Source organism: Euprymna scolopes, chromosome 46 (assembly GCF_053919585.1).
Source record: "Euprymna scolopes isolate OS-2025 chromosome 46, ASM5391958v1, whole genome shotgun sequence".
Lineage (NCBI taxonomy): Eukaryota > Metazoa > Mollusca > Cephalopoda > Sepiida > Sepiolidae > Euprymna > Euprymna scolopes.
In genome coordinates, this window is record NC_136527.1 from 45,420,473 (window position 1) to 45,447,692 (window position 27,220).

The 27,220-nt window shown below is 37.4% G+C and overlaps 1 protein-coding gene and 1 long non-coding RNA gene across 2 annotated transcripts; one reads left to right on the forward strand and one right to left on the reverse strand.

Moving 5' to 3' along the window:
* Positions 1-270: 270 nt before the first annotated feature.
* On the reverse strand, positions 271-717 carry LOC145270112 (uncharacterized). Its single transcript, XM_080125714.1, has one exon. The coding sequence runs from the start codon at positions 715-717 to the stop codon at positions 271-273; it is 447 nt and encodes a 148-aa protein (XP_079981840.1).
* Positions 718-12,531: 11,814 nt separating this feature from the next.
* On the forward strand, positions 12,532-26,809 carry LOC145270677 (uncharacterized). The gene is made up of 2 exons (XR_013865506.1): positions 12,532-12,638; positions 24,725-26,809. It is a non-coding gene; the product is annotated as an uncharacterized LOC145270677 (long non-coding RNA).
* The last annotated feature ends 411 nt before the right edge of the window (positions 26,810-27,220 follow it).

Consider the following 27,220-nt stretch of genomic DNA (forward strand, 5'->3'; position numbering starts at 1 on the left):
GGTGCAGTTATCGCTGGAAAGGAGCAGATAACTGCTACAAAGACTCCCACCCAGATTGAAAAATATTGAAAATATTATTCAATATGTATAGTTGAAGGGGATTGTTTTTAATTTGTGTGTTTTTAGTAATATATGTATGTTTTAAAATTTTGTGGAAATGTTACTTTCCGACCAGATCTTGTTTTTTTTTGTTCTGGTGGAGCAGAGTCACATGGAGTATGTGATTCTTCTGTGGTGTCAGAGTGTATGAAAGTTGTGTGTCTGTCGGCTTTACTGTGGGTCTTCCACTAGAGCTGGTTTCAGTCTATCAATGGAAACAGTGTCCGTTTTGCCGTTTTTTGTGATTGTGAAATGTTTTTTTGCCCGACTAACTACTTTGTAAAGTCCTTGGTAGCGTGGTGATAATGGTTTCTGGACAGCATCGTCGCGGACAAATATGTACTCACTGTCAAATAGTGTCTTGGGTATGTGTACTTGTCTCGATACCTGTTGTGTAGGTGTGAAATGTATTTTTGATATCCTTGCCCTTAGGTCCTGTACAAATGTAGTTGTAGTATGTGCATCAACTTCGTTATGAAAATATTGTCCAGGCAAAGATAATGTGGTGCCAAAAACTATTCCAGCCGGCATGCAACCCAAATCCTGCTTTACGATGTTCCTCATCGACAATAGGACCAAAGGTAAATTATCAACCCAGTTGGTTGTGTTTGGTCTCATTGCGAGAGATGCTTTCAAGTGTCTGTGGAATCGCTCGACCAGGTCATTGGAATAGGGGTGATATGCTGTCGTCCGTATGTGTTTGGTGCCCAGGAGTAGGGTGAATACTGCAAAAAGCTTAGACTGGAACTGTGTTCCTCTGTCAGTCGTGATAACTGCGGGTACACCATATGTGGCTATACAGTCCTTCAGGATCGTCTTTGCTATTGTGTCTGCTGAGATGTCCTTTAGTGGGATTGCTGTAGACCAGCGGGAAAATCGATCGATGATTGTCAGCAAGTAGGAATAATTTTGGCAAATTGGTAGGGGTCCAACGATGTCTATATGCAGGTGAGAGAACCTGGCATCGGGATTAGTGAAAGTTCCAATTGGGGACTCGGTGTGTCGGTGGACCTTGCAACGCTGGCAGTTCATGCAGTTGCCAGCCCAAAGTCTGACATCTTTGTTCATTCCAGGCCATACAAATCTGTCGCTGATCATTTTCAGTGTGGCTCTTTTGGTAGGGTGAGAGAGTGAGTGAAAATGATCGAATATGCGTCGCCGCAGTGAAGGTGGGACATACGGTCTGGGTGTGGGTTTTGTTGTATCACAGTAAACCACTTTATCGCTAAAAGGAGTTGGGACAGGAGTGAGTTTCAAAGAAGTGCTTTGAAGAGTTTGTTGCAATGTGGTGTCTGATGCTTGTTCCTGCGCCAGCAAATCGTGACTAAGAAAGTCTTGAGTGATGGAGTTTGTGTCTGGCCGAGAAAGTGCATCAGCCACGATGTTTTGGTCACCTTTAATATATTGGATTTCAATGGAAAATTGTGATATATAGTCCAGGTGACGAGATTCCCTTGGCAAGTACTTGTCCGGACGTAAAGATAAAGCGAATGTCAATGGCTTATGGTCTGTGTAGATAATAAATTGTCTACCTTCCAGTACATGTTTAAAGTGTTTTACTGCAAGGTAGATTGCGAGGAGTTCCCTAGAAAATGCGCCGTATCTGGATTGTGTTCAGCTGAGCTTGGCGGAGAAGAAAGATATGGGTACCTTGGCGTTATCTATCTCCTGGTGTAGTACCGCGCCTACAGCTGATGAGCTAGCATCTGTTGTTAGGGTCAATGTAGCCTGAACATTGTCAGTGAGATAGTTGAGTTTGGTGCAGTTCGTCAATGCGGATTTGGCCGTGTTGAATGCTTCCGCAGTGAGTGGTGTCCCAAAAACTGAAGTTGCTTGGCGCCGAATATACACTTGTCTGCATTGATCTTAAGACCATTTTGCTGTAGTCTCTGCAGAACTTGGTGTAATTGTTGCTCGTGTGATGCTTCATCCGGGCTTGCTATCAGGACGTCATCTATGTAAGCGTATACACAGGGTAGTCTTCTTAGGACGTTGTCAATGAGGCGTTGAAAGGTTTGGGCAGCGTTTCTCAGTCCAAAAGGCATGCGTTTGAACTGGAAGAGTCCAAAAGGTGTTGTTACTGCTGTTTTCGGGATGTCTTCCTCTGCCACTAGGATCTGGTAGAAAGCTTTCGTCAGGTCGAGTTTGGAGAAGACTGTTGCACCCTGGAGTTCTAAAGTGAAGTCGTGTATGTGCGGTACGGGGTAGTGGTCTGGAACAGTTTGCACGTTGAGTTGCCGGTAATCGACACATACATGATGGGAGTTCTGGTCTGGTTTAGGAACAAGGTGGAGAGGTGAGGCAAACGGGCTTTCCGAAGGCTCGATCATTCCATCCTCGATCATCTGTTGAAATTCCTACTTGACATATTTATATTTCTCAGGTAACAGACGTCGAGGGTTTGAGTAAACTGGAGGTCCGGTTGTTTTAATGTGGTGTTGTGTGGTGTGTTTAATTTTGTCGTCAATGTTAAAAGGTTTGGTTATGTCCGGGTATTGATCCAAAACATTGACGTATTCCTTGGTGTGGTGGGTTGCTGCGCAGATTCCTGTTGGGCCGAACTCTGTTAGCGTTCCCTTCACTTTAATGTCTGTCATGTCGTCCCTGAGTGTTTGGTTGTGCATGTGGACAGACAGACCGTAGTGTGAAAGGAAGTCAGCCCCTATGATGGCCATCCTGACGTTGGCTTGTACAAATTTCCAGACAAAATTACAACGAAGTCCTATGTGTAAGGTAAGTTCTTTAGAGCCGTATGTCTGGATTTGTGAGCCGTTTGCTGCTTGTAACTTAAACGTCGATGGAGCTGGTCTTTCTCCGGGTCGTGGTGGGATAACGCTTATCTCAGCACCGGTATCCACTAGGAAGGAATAACCACTGTTGCAGTCCTTAATGTAAAACAAGCGACCTCTTTGTCTCCCTCCAGCCGCAGTCGTCGCTATTACTGGCTGGGATTGGCGTTTCCTTGTAGCCTGTAATTACAGGGGCTGTTGCACTTTCTGACATTGTTGCCAAATGTGTGAATGTAAAAGCAAATACCACCCAGGGGTTGGCTGTAAAGGGACCTCTCTCTACTACGACTCCCACGGCGTCTACTTCGGGATTGTGGACGACCACTTGGCTCCCAGCTTTGAGTTTAGAAAGTCTTTAGCATGGCTTTCAATTCGGCCATCTCAGCTTTTAACTGCTGCAGCTCGCTGTGTTGGTTGCTAGGAGTGCCGAGTGCATTGACTGTTCGTGGGCTGCTGGTAGATTCTAGTATTTGGTCAGCCGAGCTTGCTAACATGTCGATGGGGGTGGTGTCTACCATTGGAGCCAGGATTTGCGTTGCAGTTGAGGGAAGTTTGTCCAGCCACAATCGTCGCAGTATATTCTCGGACATCGTATTTCGTCCGAGCTGTGACTTCATGTGTCGCAGTAGTTGTGACGGCATCCTGTCGTCAAGGCTGATGTTGTTGAATAGGTCTCGTATCATGGCTTCTTCGGAGCGACCCATTCTTTGGATTATTGCATCTTTCAGAGCATCATAGGGGTTGACTGACGGGACGTCGTCCAATAGGTTGGTAACTTCGTCTACCACCTCTGGGGGCAAGGCTTCCACCACGCTGGCGAATTTGTTTTTCTGTGAGGTTATTCTTCTCACGAGAATAATGCCTGTAATTGAGTGAACCAGTTTTTCACATTGCTTGAGATGAGGCAGACGGTAATTCACAGAAACTTCAGGAACATCGTTTATATCCGCGCTGGTCATAGTGAAAGCTGAGGGTGAAGGATGAAAGAAGTTTTTTTTTTTTTAGGTGTAACACATGTTTTGTTTTTGTAATTCACGTGGTCTTACATGAAAAGCGTTTCGAAGAAAAGAAAGGGTAGAGAAATTTGTTTTTTTTATTTTTTTGTGTTTCACGGGGTTTAAAGTTTGTTGAGAAAAAAAATGGACAAATTGTTCGTTTTGGTTTGTTTTTGTGTCTGTTTTTTTTTGTATTTTTCCGACTTGTGGGTAGAAAAAGATAGAGAGGAGAACAGAAAAAGGAAAAAAAAGGATTATACGTTTGTTACGCACACGCAGAGAAAAACCGAGAAATGTTTGTTTGTGCTTTTGTTTTCGTGTTAATTCCCACGTGGCCAGGAAAAAAGAAAAATGCCGGCTTCTTTTGGTTTGTATAAAGCTACCACGTGGATAGATAAAACCAAGGGTGCGTAATTCGAAAAGAAACGAGAAATATTCGTGTTTGTTTGTACGAAATTAATTACTCTGTTCCATACGACAAAGCTGTGGAGGATGGTGATTGCAGTGGGATGTTGTGCTCCCAATTAAATACGTGTTCGTAAATGACAAACTTGTCGCGTGCAGTGAGACAGAATAACTAAAACTAACAAATAGAGTAAAGTTTAAAGAGATGTTCTATTTCTCGCGTGAGCCTGTGAGAATAAAAATGTTATTGTGTACGTGTGTGCATGTGAGGAGTGGAATTCAGTCCGCGTACGTATGCGTGTCTGACGGTAGAGCTAAATGTCTCTTGAAAGAAAAGGCTGGAAAAGTGTTCATTTGCTTAAACCCTTACCGGGTTGATGCTGACCGGCGGGTGCGTTGTCTCACCGTTTCGTTGTATACAAGTTGGAAAATCAATTAATTAAAATTAAGTTTTACGAAATTCAACAAAAATTATTTACATTTGACAGTTTTTAACTGTTTATAATTTCAAGAAATTTTCCAAATTTATTTTTATTTAATGATTGAATTTTTCAAGGTGCATGGCTTTGGTGTTAAAGAAAATGTTATCAGATAGCGACTTTTATATCAACAAGCAACTAATCGTTTTAGTTTTAATGTTGTAATTAATACACGCACAGATTTCGATATTTTCACAAAAAAATAATATACTTTGCAAAATAAATGTGGTTTACTGAAAATAATTCTAAAAAAAATGTTGCTTACATGGTTTCAAAAGATATTCACATTCATTTCAAGCCACGTGTGACACTCTGTTCATAAAAAATCAGTAATCTTAAACTTCATGCTATTCTCACGAGATCCTCATTTAGCTACACCTGCATAATGAACACTCGTGACAAGAAAACATTTACGTTGGGATGATTTGAATTAATATCCCTAACACGTAAATAAATGTTATTTCATCTTAATACAGTGATTTCGAGTTTTTTGTCAAGTGTCGTTATTTTCTGGAGTTATTTCTATATTTTTATGTTATGTATGTGAGGATGTGCCTTGATGGAAACATTGTATTAATCGGTGATCTAGTTAAATTTACTTTTAACGGTCCTGTGGATACTTTACTACTTTCGTCTTGAAAAGATTCCTGCACCTGCAACCTCGGTCTTAAATATTGATAGATCCCGATTATGAATAGGTGAACACGGAATCACATCCTTACAACTTGGTGACACCACACGGTCATTTCCTACAAATTGGCACCAGTTCAATTAGTCTTATGGGATCAAATTTGAAAAAAAAATTGTTATACATTTTGTACATTCATCTTAGTTTATTTTTAATCAGTTCATATGCGTGTAACGTTTGTACAGTGGTAACGTCTGTCGTGATAATACATACTTTGGAAGCATTGATAAACGGACTCGAAGGTGGTGTAAAATGCGTTCTTTATTGTCTAGTAGTAAACGTTGCACTGAGAAACAATGGCGGACGAGATTCATACGTCACGGGCCAAGGGGCATAACTCTAGGCGACTAATAGTCTCTTAGCCTATATTATGACATCCCTTCCCTTCCATTTATATGTATATAGTCCAAGGGCGATATTTAGCCTTTATCTGATTAAGGGATAACATAGTCTCTAATATATTATTTAGCTTGTCTCCATTGTTCTAGGGTAATGGTATTGTCTCTTTTTTTTAGAATAGTGTAACCTATAAGTTCAGTTTCTGAGGAGCATACACTCGTCTCTGAGATCTTCTTAATTCGGGGGTGAGTTTCTCAGTTCGGGTGTGAGGCGTGCCGCTGGAGTGTTGTTCGGTGGTCGGCTGTTCGATTTGTTTAGGGGGGGGGACCTTCCTTCTGGGTGGGATCCGGTGGAGAGTCGCTGGGGCGAGGTTGGTCGGATCTATTTGCGGTTGTTGATCTCCTCCCAGCTGGTCTGAGGAACTGCCTGTTCCTTCTATAGGTGTTACCGTTCTCAGATTCAACTATGTAGGATCTGGGTGTCACGCTGGAGCGCTGAATTTTTCCAGGCTCCCATATCTTTGCTTTTTCCTGCTGGACATAGACATTCTGTCCTGCATGTAGGTGGGAGTGATGTCTGTTATGTTTCCTGTCATAGCAGACCTTAGACTGATCTTTCTGTTTCTGTATGGCTGTCCTAGTCTGCTCATCGCCAAGTTGTTGCTTGGATACAAGGGGTGTCCGTATTTTTCGTCCGTTGAGTAACTCTGCCGGGGACTTAATGTCTGATGACAGTGGCGTGCCTCTGTAAGCCATCATTGCTAGGTAGCTGTCTTGACCAGTTTCCCCTGCCTTCGTCAAAATTTTCTTGCATGTTCCCACCATTCTTTCGGCGAATCCGTTAGACTTGGGGTAATGTGGGGACGATGTCCTGTGTTGGAAGCTGTACGTCCTGGCGAAATCCTTGAAATCTTTACTTGTAAATTGTGGACCATTGTCCGAGTACAAGATTTCCGGCACTCCTTGTTCCTCAAATTTCGTCTTAATACTTCTAATAACGGATATTGATGAGGCGGACGGAAGGCGTCGTACGAAGGGGTTTCGGCTGTACTGATCTGCCACAAGCAGATATTCTTTCCCTGCCAATGTGAACAAGTCTGTGCTGACGTACTGCCAGGGGTACGTAGGGGTTTCGTGCTGGAGTATTGATTCGGGTGGGATACTGGCTTGGTATTTCTGGCATGTGTGGCACTCTCGGACTATATCTTCTATGTCCTTATTTAACCCTATCCAGTACACCGCTGAACGCGCTCGTAACCTCGTTCTCTCTACTCCTTGGTGTGAAGCATGCAGCTCTTCCAGTATGCCTCTTTGCAACGAGGCTGGGATAATGATTCTCTGGCTCTTGAGTAGAATTCCATCCTGGACCCCAATCTCATCTCTGAAATTCCAGAATGGCAGGAGAATTCCTGGGCAGTCAGCCCGGTTGGAAGGCCAGCCGGTCAATACCATGCTTACAAGTTGCTTTAGGAGTGGATCCTGGGATGTTTCCACTCTTATATCTTCAACTCTCGTCGGCGCAAAGTTGAGGTATGAGATCATGCTATGGACGTTGAGATCGATCCCTTCAATGTGCCCACTGGGTCTGGGTGCTACTCGTGACAAGCAGTCTGCAATTGGAACTGTTTTTCCTGGGGTATATTTTACAGTAAAATCATATCCCTCGACCTTCAATAACATTCTAGCCAGTCTTGGGGGTGCTTGTGCTAGATTTTTCAATGCTATCGACTCCAATGGCTTGTGATCCGTATGAATTGTCGTTTTGTGGCCCCAAACGTAACTGTGAAATTTCTCCAGGCCAAAGACGATAGCCAACATCTCCCTCTCTATGTTTGAGTAGCGTGTTTCTGATCCGGAAAGTGCTTTGCTCGCGAATGCTACTGGTCTGTCGTTTTGTAGCAGAGCCGCGCCTATACCCATTGAAGACGCATCTACCTGTAGCACTATTGGTTCTTTAGGGTCGAAGTATCGGAGTGTCGTATGATTTCCGATCTCTTTTTTGATTTCTTCGAATGCCTGTTGCTCCTGTGAAGACCATGTGAAGTCATTCTTCTTCGATGTTAACTCACGTAGGGGTTTTGTCAGTGTCGCGAGTCGTGGAGAGAATTTGTTCAAGTAGTTCACCAGGCCTAGGAAGCTGGTGAGCTGCTTTGCATCCTCGGGGGGTTGCATCTGTGTGATCGCCTCTATTTTCCGGGGATCTGGCTTGACACTGTCTCTTGAGATTATGTGGCCGTAGAAAGGGATTTCGGAGGTTTTCACCACAAATTTCTCTGAATTAAACCTGCAGTTTCTTTCCCTTGCTCTAAACATTAGCTGCCTCAGTGCCTTGTCATGGTCACTGCCGTCTTCCTCGAATCCGTACACTACTATGTCGTCGCATATGGATAGGACATTTTCGAGGTCTCCGAAGTTTTCCTGCATGGCTCTTTGGAACTCATCTTGGGCAGATTTGACTCCCATGGGGTACCTGTTGTACATGTATCTGCCATGTGGGGTAATGAATGTTGTGAGACGTCTCGACTTTTCGTCCAGTTTCAAATGCCAGTAGCCGGACTTGATATCGACTTTTGTGAACCATCTAGCGTTGTCTAGTTCCGCAGTGATGTCTTCGAATGTCGGAGTCGCATAGTGTGGTCTGTGCACTGCTTTATTTAAGTCTCGGGGGTCGAGGCATAGCCTGACCGATCCGTTCCTTTTAGTGGTACAGACGAATGAGTTTACCCAGGGCGTCGGGTCCTTTACAGGGGAAATTATTCCCTGGGCCTCTAAGGAGTCCAACTCCAATTTCAACTTTCCTTTTAGGGATATTGGGACTCGACGTGGTGGGTGGACAACTGGTGGTACTTCGGGGTTTAAATGGATGGTGTGTTCACCTGGCAGACAACCAATGGAGTCGAATACGTCTGGAAATTCCTCAATGATTTTCCTCCTTTCTCCAAGGTTTCCCATCGTACATGGTTCCTGCACGGGGACCGGTTTCATGTCGTGCGGGGGAGTAGGCCGGGATGCTTTGTCCGTCACATGAGTTGTGTCCGTTTTTATAGCCAAGTTAAGGGTGACTAGCCCTAATTCTCTTGATGTTTGGAGTCCTATTAGTATAGGGTCTCTTGATTTCACCACGTGAAAGGCCGCTTTAACGAACTTGTCGTGAGATCTGACCCCTAAACGACAGGTCCCTTCTTGGTCTATCGTTGAGCCTCCAAACGCAATTAGCCTTATAGCTGATTTTTCCAGCGGTACTCCTTTCAGTTCCTTGAATACCTGTTTAGGTAACAGGTTGCTAATTGCACCTGTGTCGATTTTTGCGTCAACCTCTATTTGGGCTTTGCTGTTGCCTATCTTCAGTTTTGTGAAAGCTTCTGTGGTCGCTAACAGTAATTCCTTTACTGTGTGAAAGTACAGCTCCTCTGTGGAACTGTCGTCGTTGCTTCCCATATGTGCTGCTGCCATGTGGATTTTATTCTTATTATATTTCCTCTGTGGCTGCGTGTGTGCCCCTCGTCTCCCATTTTAGAGTGGCAAACTTTAGCAAAGTGTCCCTTTTTATTGCATTTTAGGCAGTATTTGCCTTTAGCTGGGCATTTATATCGATGGTGTTTTGTGCCACAATTACCACATGTGGTAGGTCCACTGGGCTGTCTGGCTCTAACTGCGAGTATAGAACTGTCTTCTACTGCTGTTGTACGTAATGCTTCCATTTGTTTACACGTGGCTTCTTCTGTCTCGACGATTCCGAGTGCTTTCTCGATCGTGAGATCGCTTCCTTCTCTTATTAGGGACTTTTGTGCAGACTGTAAATAAATACCGAATATGAATAGGTCCAACACAATGGTCTCTTCCACCGTCCGACCGTATTCACACTGTTTGGCTGTCTGACGCAGCCGACTTAGAACTGCGTGTGCCGATTCATCCGCGTTTTGTTTACATTTTAGTAGGTTGTGTCTAGCTACACGAAAGTTCGATCGCGGATTCGCATATTCCTTAAAAAATTGGATATATTTATCCAATGTCCTTTCTTCTCCCTGTCGAAAGGGAAAAGTGTCACTTATTTCCTGGCCCTCGATACCAGACCATATTAGCAAGTAATTTAACTTTGTGTCTGAATCTACGTCTTTCATTGGGCCGTCGAAATATAAATGAACTTGCCTGATAAATCGGTCCATTGATTTGGCCAAATTTGAAGTGTTCCAATCGATTGTTGGAGGTGGTAGTTGCGAATATGTATTCATCGTCGATTGCGAGAAAAATACCGACACCACGTGTGTTTTGTATTAATTTTTTTTTTAGATCCCGAAAATGTTCGTTTTTTTTTGTTTTTTTTTGGTGTAATATTGTTACTATTCCTTTGATTCTTTAGAGGATCCCACTTCTGACACCATGTCGTGATAATACATACTTTGGAAGCATTGATAAACGGACTCGAAGGTGGTGTAAAATGCGTTCTTTATTGTCTAGTAGTAAACGTTGCACTGAGAAACAATGGCGGACGAGATTCATACGTCACGGGCCAAGGGGCATAACTCTAGGCGACTAATAGTATCTTAGCCTATATTATGACAACGTCACCAGCTTTTAATGTTACAGTTTTTACTTTTGGTTTCGATTCTAGCTGATGACACCCAAATACTTTTTTATTACTTTTGAAATCACGACTTTATTATCTCTATAATAATCTATACAAAATCAGGACAAATAAAATATTATATTTAAGCGTATTTAACGACTGTGCAAATCTGGCCGCCTTCCATCTGCTAGTTATAAATAGCGCAATGACAAGAGAATATTCTTTTCATTATATTAACTCTCAAGTATATATCAGTTCTGCTTGGATGGGTGGGGGCTAATTAAGCTTCGTTTTGTACAAAGTGTTTTGTTTTTGTACAAACAATGTCTTTTTTATTTTTAAATCCAATATCTTACGACTTTACTTTACTAATTATCTTTGAAATAATACCAGGAAAAACTAATAATTATCTTTCAATGGATTTTTTACAATGAATTTATTTAACTTCTAAATTTGAATTTGTCAGTTTCTGACGTCGCCAGGAAAACATTTTTCATTACAACTTTTTTTTTTCATGTATATTTTTTAAAACATTTTTTTGTTATAACTAGTGATCATTGTTGTAAGTGCAAGCGCGCGCATTTTTGCTTGGTCACAATGACCAAATAAACACCCCTTTGCCCCCCCCCAAAGGTGGCCGTTAAGTGGGTGCTCCTCTTACGTTAAATTAATATAGAAAAGTAATCTCCAGTAATTTTAAATTTGAGAGTGAGATCGTTACTTAAATAGAAGCCCCCCCCCAAAAAAAAAACTAATAAAAATAAAATGAAAATAAAAGGAAAACAAAAACAAATTTCATTTCGATAAAAAGAAAAAGAAAGAGACAAAAAAACAAATAAAACTGTTTCATTTCATTTCATTAATAAAAACTGAAAAAATTGGGGGGGGGGTGTTTCGATTCATATTTACATTCCCTGTTCGATGTTTTGCTATCTTTAGGGACTGCCAAACGATTGTAAAGATAGGACCACATGTTTCCGTGACGTCAAATTTGTGTGTACTATAGGAACTATGGAAAAGTAGAAGCGACTTAATGATTTTTTAAAACCTTTGTTTATCTTCTTCAAACTGCAATTAATAATTAATCTTTGTTATAATTTTGTTAGGTTTTAAGATTTACACAGGCTAATGATTAATAATATTATAAACATATGTATATTTAATATGAAATACGGTTTTACTGAATGTTCATTTGGTTACCTACGGGGTTCCATATTTTGTTCGGTAAAAAGAGACCTAGAAAATATGAGGCGGAGGCGGGGCCTAAAAAATGCTTAATATTTGTGCAATAATATTTTCAAATTGTTTTTAATCTGGCGATAAAATAGCGTACAAGAGTCATGTTTATATCAAAACTTAATATTATAAAAAATATTTAAACACAATTAATTAAAAATCTATGTTGTAACGGAACATTTTGAAATAATGGAATTTTAATTGTTTTAATCTTTTAAAAATTAATTTTTGAAATGTTTCTTTTTCTTGGCAAGTCAACTTTGCCATATATTTATATTATATAGTTTAAAGCGCCAATTATGTAAACGCGATTTTCGTCTCGCAATTTCATTATTTTCGTACGATTATTTAAAAAGAAATATTACTAGTTTATTTTGCCCTTCTTCTTTTAAATGGTACACACGTTATATTGATAATATTCATTTATAATAAAGTTACGTCGTTTTCAATGGGGGGGGGGGGCTAATTCTGTGGTGACATTTGGTACCCCCCCTCCCAGTAGGTGCAACGAACAAGAAAATTAACACGATAAAAAAAATAGGAAATCTATAAAAAAAATATGATAAATTATTGTTAACCAATATCTTCATTTTTAATATATTTGGTAAACTGCACAAGCATCAGATTAACTTTAAGCTTAAAATTTTCAAACGCAATAAAAAAAAACAGGAATAAATAAATAAATAAATAAAAATACGAAAACGCGGCTTTAAAAATTATCAGTTTACACCATTATTTTGCACGTGTAACGAATTAGAGAAGTAATAAAGATGAAACTTGTAATCTGTTCTCTCTCATGTAAATATTAAAATGTTAAATAAAATAATAATAATTTTATCCGTGATATTCACCAAATAGATCGGCTCTATTTCGAAATGATTTCTTTTTTATTTTTCCTCTTCAATTTCGTTTTCTGCGAACTTGCTCTTCCGTTCGTCATTTTGAATGTTAAGTTGAGCTTGTAAAGTCAATCACATTTGAAAAATCGTTTCCTTTATAAAAGCAGATAAAGTTAATCGAAAGCAGATTATAAAACAAAAACGTAAGTATTACTACATGGCGCACGTATGTGTAGTTTTTATTTTCATCTTTTTTTTCATCGGATTATTATCGAATCGTCACTAATCTATCAGATTTTGTTTTCAATACTGACTTAAACATAAAAAACGGTAAATGCGTAATTCTTTATGTTATCAGTGGTTTTCACGTACAGAATTGCTAAAAAAAAATTTCTTCATTTTTCAGAACTCCTGAAAACCTTAAAAAGTCGTCATTTTAAAATATTTTTTGAGGATTGCAAAGCTTTTAGATGTGGACTAAAACAACCTATTTATTTATAAATTTTCTTTTTTCAATTTTTTAAATTTAAATGTTTTTCACCGATTCATATGTTTAAAGTAAAGTGTATTTTTTATTTTCATCTTTTTTTCATTTTTTTCATCGGATTATTATCGAATGATCACTAATTTATCAGATTTTGTTTTCAATACTGACTTAAAAATACAAAAAACGGTCAATACGTAATTCTTTATGTTATCAGGGGTGGCCAATTCTGTATGCGTTTTCACGTACAGAATCGATAAAAAATTTTCTTGATTTTTTTTAATGTCCCTGTTTCTTAATTGAAACATGAAATCAGAAAAAAACAAACAAAAACAAAAAGTGTCCGCTTTGCGCTTTACTAGGTGGCCATAAAGTGGATGCTCATTTGACATTAAATTTATAATGAAAAGTGATCCCCCACTTAAAAAAAATAATTTTATTATATCATGAAAAATATTTCTCTGCGCCACTTTTAAAGCATATATCCGTTTTCTCCTGAAACCCTTGAAAAGTCGTCATTGTAAAGATTTTTTTTTTTGAGGATCGAAAAGATTCTTGAAGTGGACCAAAACAACTTATTATTATTTAATATTTTAAGAAAAAAGAAAAATTTTATATTTTTTTCTTTTTTTCAATTTTTTCAATTTAAATGTTTTTCACTGATTAAAGTAAAAAAAAAATGTTTGATGCACGTATGGAAGCAATACCCTCCCACTGTGTATATTTTTTATTGTCATCTTTATTTTTTAAATGTTTTTTTATAAAGTCTAATGCTCAGTAATCTACCAGATTATATATATATATATATATATATATATATATATATATATATATATATATATATATATATATATATATATATAAAGAATTCAATATTTAAGGTGTACTCTGTTTCTAATGCAACACTCTAGTAAATCGAACCCCATTTTGGAAACATCAACTTTTTTTAGCAAAATGTCACGAATTAAGCTTAATGTTAAGCTTTTTTATGCAGTTATTGTTTTCTCATGTTTTTAAAGGTAAATGTTTGTATTCTTGTCGAGTGGTTTCAATATGAAGGATCGATGTATTAGAAACTGTGTACACATGTAAATATACCAAAGAGTTTTCTGTTAATTTATTTGGAAATGCAATTATAAGATTTTTGTTCGCTTGTTTAAAGAATGCTGATAATTAAAGAAACTTATTATGTTGTATTTTTAAGTTATCTCAAAAATACATTCAACAAACCTTACAAATGACTTTGACTAAATTAAAAAAAAATCATAACTTTTAAACAAATTACAATATTACGGTTCTGAATTTTTTAGATGAGGAATGATTCTTTGTATTATTTAGATTATTAAGACTACTGTTCTCATCTTGAGTGTTATTTATTGTGCAAACATTGTAAAAATACCATTTAAGATGAGAACAATAGGCCAAATAATCCAAATGATATGAACAAATAACAATATTTTTTTTCTTTACATGTATTTTTTACATGTCGAAAAATTGTTTTTGTTTTTCCTTGCAATAATGGAAATTCATATTTACTTACCGGATTGTGATAATACACTTTAACTTTAATTCCATTTTGGAAAGTGATGACAACATAAAATTAAACTATTTTGTATTTTATGGAACATTAAATGTGATAGATAAAAAGATTGGAGCTATTATTAATGGGACTTTCATAAGTGGATGTTCTGAATTTGTGTAGGGAAATCATAAGTATGTGTGTGTGTAACAAAAAAAAAGGTTAAAATATCAGTTGGTTTTATTGTTGACGTGTTACTATGTATGTTTGTGTTTGTTGTGTAATGGACTACTGTCATCAGATCTTTAATGTCTATTGTAGATGCTCATGATTCTTCTAGGTGTTGGTGTGTGATTGCATGTCAACATATATACATATATAACATAACATGACGTCATACCTGTTTCTGCTAATTATGACAGGTTTGTCATACGTCCTTGGGGAGCTCAGATCTGTTTAAAGGAACGCTTCAAGACAGGATCAAAGACGGTATAGGATTTTATATCTTTGGATTGGGGATTTGTTCTATGGTTCAATTTTGAGAATTCTCCTTCACAGACGTGACCCATTTAATCACATCTGTCTTTCTTTGCATTTCTAATCCAACTTCAGCTATGCTTGCACAAACTGGAACACATAGCATGTCATCGAAAATGACTTCAAATCTCTGTTGTCAACTCATCGCTAGATAGGTAATTATATAGACAGATAGATATATAGATAGATACAGAGATAATAAGATAAACAGATAAATCAACAGATAATTTTCTGCTTCTGCCTTGCTATTCTTTAACAGACGGCCACTTGTGCAATACAGACTCACTATTTCTAAGCAAATGAAATGGGTGAATAAAAACGTTTGTGAAACAAACAGGAGAACAAGTTGGATTAAGGCGTGCTATGTGCATACAAAGTCTTGTGCAAGTTAACTTGAAAGAGTGTTGAATTTTTGAGTTGGAAGTTTTCACCATAGATTGTCGACTTTTGGAGTGTGAAATTTTGAGAACAGATTCAAGCTTTAGAGTTGGAAGTTTTTGAGAGCAGTGTATCGAATTTACCCAAGAAATGGTTAGTTTAACAATAATTTGTTAATTTATATTTATCTGCTGAAAGGATTCTAGTATAGAAAGACAAAGTCTCATTCTAACATTTAAAAAACAACTTTATTAATTTTTTTCGTTAGTAAAAATGTAAAAAAGGAGAAAAGGATTGGCTGGAGAATGGGTTCATGTTTCCACCAATCAAGCAGTTAAATGTGATAGATTAAAAGTTAAGAGTTATTATCAAAGAGGTTTTCATAAGTGGATGTTCAGAATTTGTGTAGGGAAAATTGTAACTGACTTGGCTAGCATGTGTGTGTACTTCGAAGAGTTGGTAGTGTAACAAAAAATAATGGAAAGAAAAGCTAAAATGGCAAAACTGATGGTTTTATTGTTGATGGTCAATTGTGCAATGCAGACTGTCACCATTTCTATGCCAATGAAACAGGGAAATTAGTTAGTAGAAGCCTCATTCAGTGTGTTGTCAGTACGAAAAGGTGGAAAGGTTTAACCGTTTTATGAATGTTGTCATATGCTCAGTTTGCCTGAGAAATATTCTTTTATTTTGTAAGCTAGAAAGGAAGTTGACTGCTAGCAGCAATCAGCACAGCTTATAAACAAAAAAATTCAAAATCTCAAACCGTGTATAGTTGAATTATCCATGCAGCATTTAAATGGAATTTGAATATTATATCTCTTGTTTCTTTCATAATTTATTTCAGCTGGTAAGATCCTTCTGGAAAGTTGTTTAATCCAGGGATTTTGAAAGTTGTTTAAAAAACAGATTATTTCAGTTTTTCAATAAGTAAGATTAATTGGTGTTGGATTGTAAGTTTCATTGTTAATTCTTTTTATTTATTATTATTGCTGTTACTCCTTCTTTGCTATTCTTATTGACTTGTGTCTATTATTATTTTATGAACTTTTATTTTTTCTTTCAGCTATGAGTAACAGAACCTGTGTATCTATCTTTTAGATCCCTGGCCATTTATTTGTTATGTAATTTTGATACGTTTTATATGTTACCTATGATAATGATCTGGGAAGATGTAAGCAAGTAAATTTTTAACCCCCTTCCTCATTTTAAAGTCAAAGAGAATAAACTCTTAATGAATGTCACGAGGAGGAGACGTGCTTGTTAGTTCTATTTGGATATAGGGCACCTTACTTTTCATTGGTTGCTAAAAGGACATCATTTCTCAGAGTAACATATTTGCCGACATACGTGGAAGATTTCAACTGCAAAATCATCCAAATGGTTTTCCGTCCAAAAAATTCCCCTCAAATCATATGAGAAATTCCTTCTCATCCTCCCCTCTAGTTCATATGAGGAATTCCTTCTCTTCCTCCCCTCTAGTTCATATGAGAAATACCTTCTCCTCCTCCTCTCTAGTTTTCTTCTGATATACGCCACCTTATTTCAACCCTTCCCTCTTTCCACAGCGAACGTTATGCCTACGTAGGTAAAAGAACATAAGAAAAAAAGAGAAAATTGAGAAAAAATGCAAATTGAACAATTTTCCTGACAATGCAGTTGGTCAGTCATCTTGCAATCGTGTTACTAACTGGACGTCCTGGAACCTTCATGATTGGTTCTAGTGGTAAGATTATGGTTGGAGTCTAAGGGTATATGAAACATGCTATGTGATCACTGTTAAAAGGAGCCAATATTCCATGGGATATGTTACTGATATTCTTAGCCAACTCAATAGCACTCAGATTAGCTCGTATGAATGAGTAAGGCTTGATTGTCGGCTCTTGCAGGTTTTGAGTGTTAAGAAACATACTTTGCTTGAGTTGACTTTAAATTTCTCATGTTGAGCAACTTGATTTATATTAAGCTTAGGTGCATGTTATTTACGGTTTTCTCTGTGATCCGTCCAAACTGATGTCTGCAACTTTATTTATATTTGCAAAACTGATTAAGTTAAGCAAGAATGATGAAAGTCAGAAAAGATTCAATTTGATATTCAAAATGACTGAGCAGTGTGCTAGAGGGAAACAGCCAATCCTTATCATTTTCATGATATATATATATATATATATATTTAAAGTGATGGTTTTGTAGTTCCGAGAGAAAAAATGCATATTTAAAAGAGTGTAGCCATCAACAATTGTGTTTTTTTTTAAAGGTTTTCATCATATTTTTATTTTAAAATATTTTTATAACGCGTTTCGAGCTTAGGGTGTGCTCTCTTCAGATGTTTTTGTAAAAAGTTTTTCTTTAAAATGGTAGTTTGAAAAGTTATTTTTACCTCCGCTGATACTAAATGTGTTTTTCAGAGTGATGTGTGGTCTCAGACATTCTGTCTCCAACCGTAAGTGTTCAAAGTGTCCGGTAAAAGTTAGATTCAAAGAGGGCGCTTTTGGCCCATTTGGTGAAGGTTTTTTATGGTTCTTTTAGGTTTTTTTAAAAGACTCTCTTTCCCCATGTATAGCACACACTCACACACAATCACACACGCATACATATACACTTGTGCCCGATATTATTCATACCCCACCTTGAAAATTGAGTTTATTATGTGTAACTTTGTAAGAATTTATTGTTTACGTCCATATTGATACATATTCTTAATAAACCTCTTCTGATCATTTTCGTCATTTTAAAATCTCGGGATACTTGTAATAAAAGAAATATACAGCTATTTATAAAATCTGCAATGTTCAAAAATAATCATAGCCCCTTATTTTTTCAGTATTAATCGAATTTCTGACTGTTTGTTTCCTGTTTGATTCTTATTTTGAATGCTTTTATACAACCTTTGATTAATTTCATTTCGTTTTTTGCATTTTTCAGAAATTAAAATGATATCAACTGAAAACCAATAAAAGAATACAAATTATTAGAATGGGGAAGAAAAAGAGCTTAGTAATGATCTTAGGACTAAAATTGCGAATTCACATAAGGATGGTTTAGGTTACAAGTCAATTTCCAAGAAATTTTAGGTCCCTACAGCAACAGTACAGAACATCATCAAAAAATTCCAGAGCCACCACACAACAAACAACTTGATTGGTAGAGGAAGGAAAAGGAAACTGTCTGCTAGAGCCACCAGGAATATTGTAAGAAGTGTTAATGCAAATCCAACCACCACTACTAAGGACATTTTAGAAAATCTGGAGTCTTCTGGCATAAAAATATCAAGGCAAACATTGCAAAGGACTCTGCATGAAAATGGTCTGAAAGGAAGAAGACCAAGAAGGACTCCATTGCACACCGCAAAACACCTTGCAGCACGTCTATAGTTTGCTAGGACCCATGTGAATTCTCCAGAGTCCGTTTTCTCAAGTATTTTGTGGACTGACGAAACAAAAATTGAATTGTTTGGCCATATGGATGCTTCTTACGTTTGGAGGAAGAAAGGAGAAGCTTACAACCCAAAGAACACCATACCCACGATGAAACATGGTGGTGGTAGCCTAATGTTTTGGGGCTCCTTTTCGGCTAGTGGTCCAGGTAGTTTGGTCAAGATAGATGGAACCATGAAGAAGGAGCAATATTTGGAGATACTCCAGAAAAACATTAGACAGGATGCGGAGAATCTCCATTTAGGACCAAACTGGGTCCTTCAACAGGATAATGATCCAAAACATACTGCCAAAATAGTCAAGAAATGGTTTGAGGATAATCAAATTAATGTTTTGGAATGGCCTTGCCAGAGTCCCGACCTGAACCCTATCGAAAACCTCTGGCACATATTGAAAACTGAGGTTAAAAAGCGGAAACCTAGAAATTTGAGGGATTTGGAGAACTACTGCATTGAAGAATGGTCAAAAATCAGTGTTGATGCTTGTAAAAACCTTGTTGATAAATATCCAAAACGGTTACAGGCAGTTATTAAGAATAAAGGGCATGCTATTGACTATTAGTAAGAGAGGTATGAATAATTTTGAAAGTGCCATTATTGTTTTTCTTTGTATAATGTTTCAAACTTGCATAATTTATTTATTTGTTGAGTTTAAATTAAATGCCTATGCTTGATTTATTGTCTGAAATCCCTTTAATATTGTCTACCTTCTGGTTTGAGCAATATTCTTATAGAAATCTCAAAGATCCGAGGGGTATGAATAATATCGGGCACAAGTGTACATACATGTACATGTACACGCACATGCACGCAGGCACACACACATACACACATGCACATACACAGAAGTACACGTAGGAGCATACATATATACATACCAACCTACACACACACACGTACTCACACACATCCACCACTAACACGTCAGGCATATATTGGTTAATTATTTTTATTTTTTATTTTATTTTTTTCCCAACACGCATGTATATATGCACTTAATCATTCAGACATAAGTACACACACACACACACACACACACACACACACACACACACACACACACAAGTAAGATGGAGAATAGGTAGGAGATATATATACACACATATACACGCACATACACATATATATATATATACATACATGTATGTGCATACATACTCACAAACATCCACATACTATGTAGGCACAGACACATACACACATGCACACACATAGAGAGATATATGCAGGGGCTCACACATACGCGTATATCCATATCCACATGAACACATTTACCCACTCATACATATGCATACATATGTATATATATACACACACACATACAGATGCGTATACATTCATCCACCCATTTATATATGGACACATGCACCCACAATCACACATACACATTCATACATTCTACCTTATGTATATATTGGTTGAAGTTTTCTTTTTTTCTAATACAAGTACATATGCATACATGTATTCGGTCACCCAAACGACAGTACAGTTGGGGAAGCAGGGGCCAGGAAGCGATTTCCAAAGTTTAGCGGTTCTGGGGAAGAAGCTATTCGAGTAGAAGGCTCTCTTACATCTAAGGATCTCTACTGTGAAGGGGTGGGATTTAGCTGCTTGTTGGGTTGGTCGGGGGTATTTATGTCGAGGGGGTACAAGTGCTTGCAGTTCGTCATAGCATTCACCATTAAAGCACTTGTAGAACAGGCAGAGGGATGCTATATTTCATTGATTGGACAGAGGCTGAAGCTTAGAAGACAGTTCAGGACCTATCAGGTTGGCGACTCTCTTTTGGACCTTATCTAGGAGCGAGAGACTAGTAGCAGATGCACCAGCCCAAATATGACAACAATACTCCATACATAAGAGAATGGTGGTCTTATAGAGGTACAGGATACTTTCGGGCATTAGTAGCTTTCTAGTAGTAGAGAGAACCATACTTTCTTCACAGCGATCCTGGTAATACTCTCAATGTAATTGTTCCAGCTCATATTTCCTATGAACGTTAGGGTGAGGAGCCTTAAAGATGTACTTTCAGATAAAGATTCATTGCTATTGGTGGTAGATAAGGTTTCTTGTAATTATTTTAGCAAAAAAGTGACCATCCATTTTTGTCCTCATTCCACTACTGATCGGAGACTATCTTCGAGTGTTTCTGATATTTCTTTTGATATGTGTTCATTTGTTTTCCTGTCGTGTCTGTTAGAGGGTGCGGTGTCATCAGCATATATACCCATCTCACAGACAATTTTTTCAGGGAGGTCATTTATGAATATTAGAAATAATAGACGTCCAAGGATAGACCATTGAAGCACTCCTGCATATATATCATATTGTTTGGATGTATGACCGTCAAAGACAACCTGGATTTTTCTCTTATCTAAGAAGGATTTAATTATGTTATGTATTCTTCCAGTGATACCGTATGATCTGATTTTCCTGAGAAGACCTTCATTCCATACCCTGTCAAAAGCCTTGGATATATCTAGAGCTACTGCTCTACCTTCCCTCCGCTTTGTCCAGTAAATGGTATATACATTGTGAGTAAGAGTGAGTATGTCTGCTGTGGAACGGGCTTGCCTAAATCCATATTGTTGGTCAGTCAGAAGTTTATCATCTGTAAGGTAATGGATTAGAGCTTGGTTAATTAAGATCTCAAATATTTTGGCGAAGAGTGGGAGGAGGCTAATGGGGCGATAATTTACTGGATCAGTTCTTTCGACAGAATTCTTGAAAACTGGTACTACAGAAGCAGTTTTCGAGCAGACAAGAAAGCAAGATTCCTTAAGGCATTTGTTGTAAAGTTTGGAGAGAACTGACTGGAGCTACTTTGGCAGAGCACTTTTTAATAGCACAGCTGGGATGAGATCAGGTCCACATGCTTTGCAGTGTCAAGATTTCTTATGATAGCATGCACCTGAGCAGCAGTGATTTTCAGGTCATCTAGAGTGGCGTCTGTCCACAAAGAAATGTCAGGGAGGGGGTGGTTAGCAGGGTCCAGTGTGGAGTTGGAAGCAAACCGGCTGGCAAGCATGTTAGCCTTCTCAGTTGCTGAGCAAATAACCTCATGATTGTTGGACAGTGGAGGAATTGTTGATTGCCCATTATTTACTACACTGTTGTAGATGTTCCAGAAGTCACGGGTTCCTAATTTCTTCTTTTATGTGTACAGTTGGTTGTCCTTCTCAGGATCATTTTTATCAAACAGTATAACAATATCTGCAAGCTTCATTTTTACGTTATCAAAACCAGAGTAGCATGTGTTGTCCCAGTAGAACTTTGCATATTTCCATGTCAAACAAAATACTCAATTGTCTTAAATTTTTTTATAATATGAAGTGATATTGATAAAATCTCTAATTTTATCGATTTGACATTTTGTCAAAGTTTGGCTCTGTTTACCCAGTTCACTTACTTTGAACCCCTGTTGATACTGTACTTCTCTTCTAAAAACCTCACATTTTATGGCTTTCAACCTGAGGTTGTACTTATGTGAACTGGCTTGTACCCTATCTATGTGATCTAAGTGATTTTCCATCTGAGAAAATTAAATAAATTACATACACTGACTAATACCCTATCTATGTGATCCTATCTGAGAATCTTAAAATATAATCCAAATACGGTAATGCATAATCTTACTGTCAATGTGTAACTATGAACATTAAATACTGTAAGAAATACTGGAAGATTCTGGATGCATTTGCAAGTCTGAGCGGGATCACGTTAAACTGAATTAAACACTGGTGGCAGTTGAACACATTTTTCTTTTTATCGTCCTTACTTAATTTAACCTGTTTGAGAAATGTCGTCACTGACCAGTAATGCTCAGGCATAGTTCTTCGTGACTTTGTTTAAAGCCCGAAAATATACACAAAATCTTTTCTACTAACACTAATAGAAAACTCCACGGCCTATTCAATGTCTCTATGACACCTGTCAACATCATTTCATCTATTCTGTAAGTCTACCAACTTTTATTGCTTTGGTGGATTTCAATATGGGCGTCTCGGTATGTGTTCATGCCTTCACGTATTGATATGCTTCTCCAGCATATCGGTTCTGTCCAAGAAGAATCTCTATTCTACTTCAGCAACATATCAACTTCCAACTTGAATTCTTGAGGTATTTTTATTCCCTTCAAATTTTTTCTCTTTTGTTCATCATTCATGGTAATCTCGATAATGTTACCAGTCACACTACACTTAGTTATTTTGCAGCTCCTTCTCAAGTATGTATGCAGATGCTGGTGTTTTAATGTAATTCTCATTGCTATCTGAACTATTGAAAAATTGGCATAATCTTCCAAAGCGATATACTCATCAAATATTCTTATTGCTTCTAAATCAAAATACATCCTAACCCGTTTTTCTTAAGTTGTGGTTTAGTATGACACTTATGTTGAGATTCTCTGTACCAAAGAAGTTCTTGTGGATAGACTGACTGCCTATCCCTAATCTTAATCGAACGAGCCCTTCTACAATTAAGGGAGACCTATTAGCTGTTTTTAAAGTAACGTTTTCATTGCATAGTTAGGTTTCTGGCTAAGTGCTTTAAAAATGTTATTATTGACACCTGTGCTCCCCTATCCAACAGAGCTGTATAATTATTTCCCTGAATTCTTATTGAAAAGGAATTTGATATGCCAATTTTACTATGCGCATCGATGATCTTGTCCCATTTATCAGGCATCACAGGGATGAAACGCCCCCGTTTCCTTGGATACGCTTCTTGCATAATCTCTGTATATGGCCCACCTCACCACAATAACTAATATCTAATTATCCATCTGTCTCTTTACTTCTCTCTAGTTTTGGGGACTGGCTGGACCCATAGCCTCAACTAGAATCCAGTCTTGTATGACAAACCTCCATGGGCTTTTCTTTATATTCCTGCCTTATGTCAAGCCAGATCATCCATTTAACTTTTGTTAGGGCCTTCTGATAGATCTTGTGGCTCATGTCTCATCACAACCGTCCTCACCTCCCTATCACTGAGCCCCTCTATAAAGAATCCCAGTACCTCTTTTCTGATTAGTATTCAATAGTAGTCCTCTGGGGACCTCTTAAAGTCTACCCATGTTAAACTCTCATTGTTTAACATGAGTCTGTTCATGAATTGTCAGACTTGGCCTGTTTTTTTTTGTCATCTTATGTGCATCACATGCGTTTTTATATATGTATATATATTTTTTATGCTTATATATATTTTTTTATATTTCTATACATATATATTTTCATATATATCTATATATATTTATATATGTATATATATTATATTTGTGCATATATATATGTATATATTTGAACAGAAACACGAGGATAAAAAATTTAATGCCCTCTACTTGTTTTGTTTTTTCATTTTGCTAAATTTCACAGGACTTTTCTTTATCGTGAGTTAACATTTAGTCTATATGCTTTGATTTTCTCTTTGTGAGCTTCACCTTCCTTGTTCATCTAATCAAGTAATCAGCATTAATCCTACATACGCAGTTGCAACGGGGTAGAGGTTCAGTTTTGGTGTGGGCGTTATTAGTGCCCAAGGACGAGGGCCTACATTTCGCTTTCAAGGTCGAATCAATGCGCCAAAATACCATAATATATTGGCTGAGAATTTTCTTTACTACTTTGGCATTTGGATGAAGATAGCATCTTCATGTAGGATAATGCTCCATTCACACAGCTGGCAATATAAAGATGTTCCTATTTGTTGTATTTGTGTTGCATTAATTTATAAAATGGAGAAATATGGAAATTTTAGTTTAATATTTGACAACAGAAACAAGTTAATTTTATTAGCAAATCAGTATTGCATAAAACTATGCTCATTTTATTTTGAATTTAATTAATCAATGTTGTGGATATTTTTAATGAAAATAAACATAATAAATTGAATTTTACCATATGTATTATATTTTTAAAAATTTATTGTATATTTCCAGAATTTCAACATTGAACAGAAATCCATTAATTGACGAGACGGACCTTTCTTCACTGAGAATTGAAAATGTTTGAAGATAATTCTTATTCCTTCATAGAAATGATGTAAAGTTAGAACTTATGAGCTTATTATCATACACTCAGTTCAATATACTGTTTGTGGAATCAGATGCAATCAAACATGGGAGACAAACCACATTCTTGTGAAGTATGTGGATCTTCTTTTGCACGGAAGTCATATTTGTGTATTCATAGGAAAATACATACAGGAGAGAAACCACATTCTTGTGAAGTATGTGGTTCTTCTTTTGCACAGAAGGCACATTTGTTGAATCATATTAAAACACATACGGGAGAGACACCACATTCATGTGAAGTATGTGGTTCTTCTTTTGCACAGAAGTCACATTTGTTGGATCATATGAAAATACATACGGGAGAGAAACCACATTCATGTGAAGTATGCGGTTCTTCTTTTACACGGAAGTCAACTTTGTTGAATCATATTAAAATACATACTGGAGAGAAACCACATTCATGTGAAGTATGCGGTTCATCTTTTCCACGGAGGTCAACTTTGTTGACTCATATTAAAATACACATGGGAGAGAATTCACATTCTTGTGAAGTATGTGGTTCTTCTTTTGCATGGAAGTCACATTTGTTGATTCATATGACGACACATACAGGAGAGAAACCACATTCATGTGAAGTATGTGGTTCGTCTTTTGCACGGAAGTCATATTTATCGAATCATTTTAAAATACATATGGGAGAGAAACCATATTCATGTGAGGTATGTGGTTCTTCTTTTGCAGATAAGTCAAATATGTTGAGTCATATGAAAACACATACAGGAGAGAAACCACATTCTTGTGAAATATGTGGTTCTTGTTTTGCACAGAGGTCATCTTTGTTGAGACATACTAAAACACATACAGGAGAGAAACCATATTCTTGTGAGGTATGTGGTTCTTCTTTTGCAGATAAGTCAAATATGTTGAGGCATATGAAAAGACATACGGGAGAGAAACAACATTCTTGTGAAGTTTGTGGTTCTTCTTTTGCACTGAAGTCAGTCTTGTGTAGTCATATGAAAACACATATGGGAGAGAAACCACATTCTTGTGAAGTATGTGGATCTTCTTTTGCATGGAAGTCAAATTTGTTGGATCATATGAAAACACACACGGGTGAGAAACCGCATTCTTGTGAAGTATGTGGTTCGTCTTTTGCACAGAAGTCACATTTGTTGAATCACATGAAAATACATACGGGAGAAAAACCACATTCATGTGAAGTATGTGGTTCTTCTTTTCCACGGAGGTCAACTTTGTTGACTCATATTAAAATACACAGGGGAGAAAAACCACATTCTTGTGAAGTATGTGCTTCTTCTTTTGCATGGAAGTCACATTTGTTGATTCATATGAAGACACATACGGGAGAGAAACCACATTCTTGTGAAGTATGTGGTTCTTCTTTTGTACGGAAGTCAACTTTGTTGAATCATATTAAAACACATACGGGAGAGAAACCACATTCTTGTAAAGTATGTGGTTCTTCTTTTGCACAGAAGTCAACTTTATTGAATCATATGAAAACACATATGGAAAAGAAACTAACTTGTTAAGTATGGGCTTTTCTTTTGCACATACTTTAACTTTGTTTGGTCCCACATTTACCTACGTAGAAGGTGGGGCTATTTACCCTCACACAGTGATATGGGAGAAGAGGGAGAAAGTGGGAACTGTAGTTTAAGTAAGCGTCTCTTATTATCCTGGCCTTAATGTTGCTGGCCTTAACAGAGCAGAGATGGGGGAAATTAAAGAAATACAAAGAAATTATGTACAACATGAGAAGAAACTGGAATCTTTAGTCATCAGTCATTATAAGAGCAACCTATAATGAAAAAAATTACTAAAACTATGGCTAATATACTAGGTCAACCAAGTGCAAGAGAAATTACACACAATAGCACTTAAAGCAACAGTTGTAATCTTTAAAAGATCTCTCGGTTAAAGTGACTAAACTAATAAAAGAATGTTTGGGATCTGGTAGAATGCCTCATCCTCAGGAAAAACAAAGTGATAAGAAAATAAACACAAGAGAGATAAACCACATTCTTGTTAAGCATGTGTTTTTTGCACAGAAATTGAATTGATTGAGTAAAGGGTTCGGTTTAAACTGGGGTGCTTGCTTTGACAATGGACATTAGCAACACGGGTGGGCTAAGCCAACACCCCACCACAGTGCAATTCACAGGTGCAAGATCGTCCACTTCTTTCAACAGGTCCACCCAATAGTATGGCACTCTGGTCAGGCGATCTGCGCGATTCTGACTGGACTGCACCAGTGTCATATCTACGGCCAGGTTGAATTCCTTGATGATCTCAGTCAGGGGAGCAAGTCATCTCTGTATTAGCATTTCGGCTTATGGCTTCGTTGTTAACCATGCTTTCCCACTCAAGGCATTGGTTATCCACCGATGCACATAT

Coding starts and splice junctions, on each gene's coding strand:
- LOC145270112 (XM_080125714.1), bottom strand. CDS start 717: ATGAGACCAAACACAACCAACTGGGTTGATAATTTACCTTTGGTCCTA.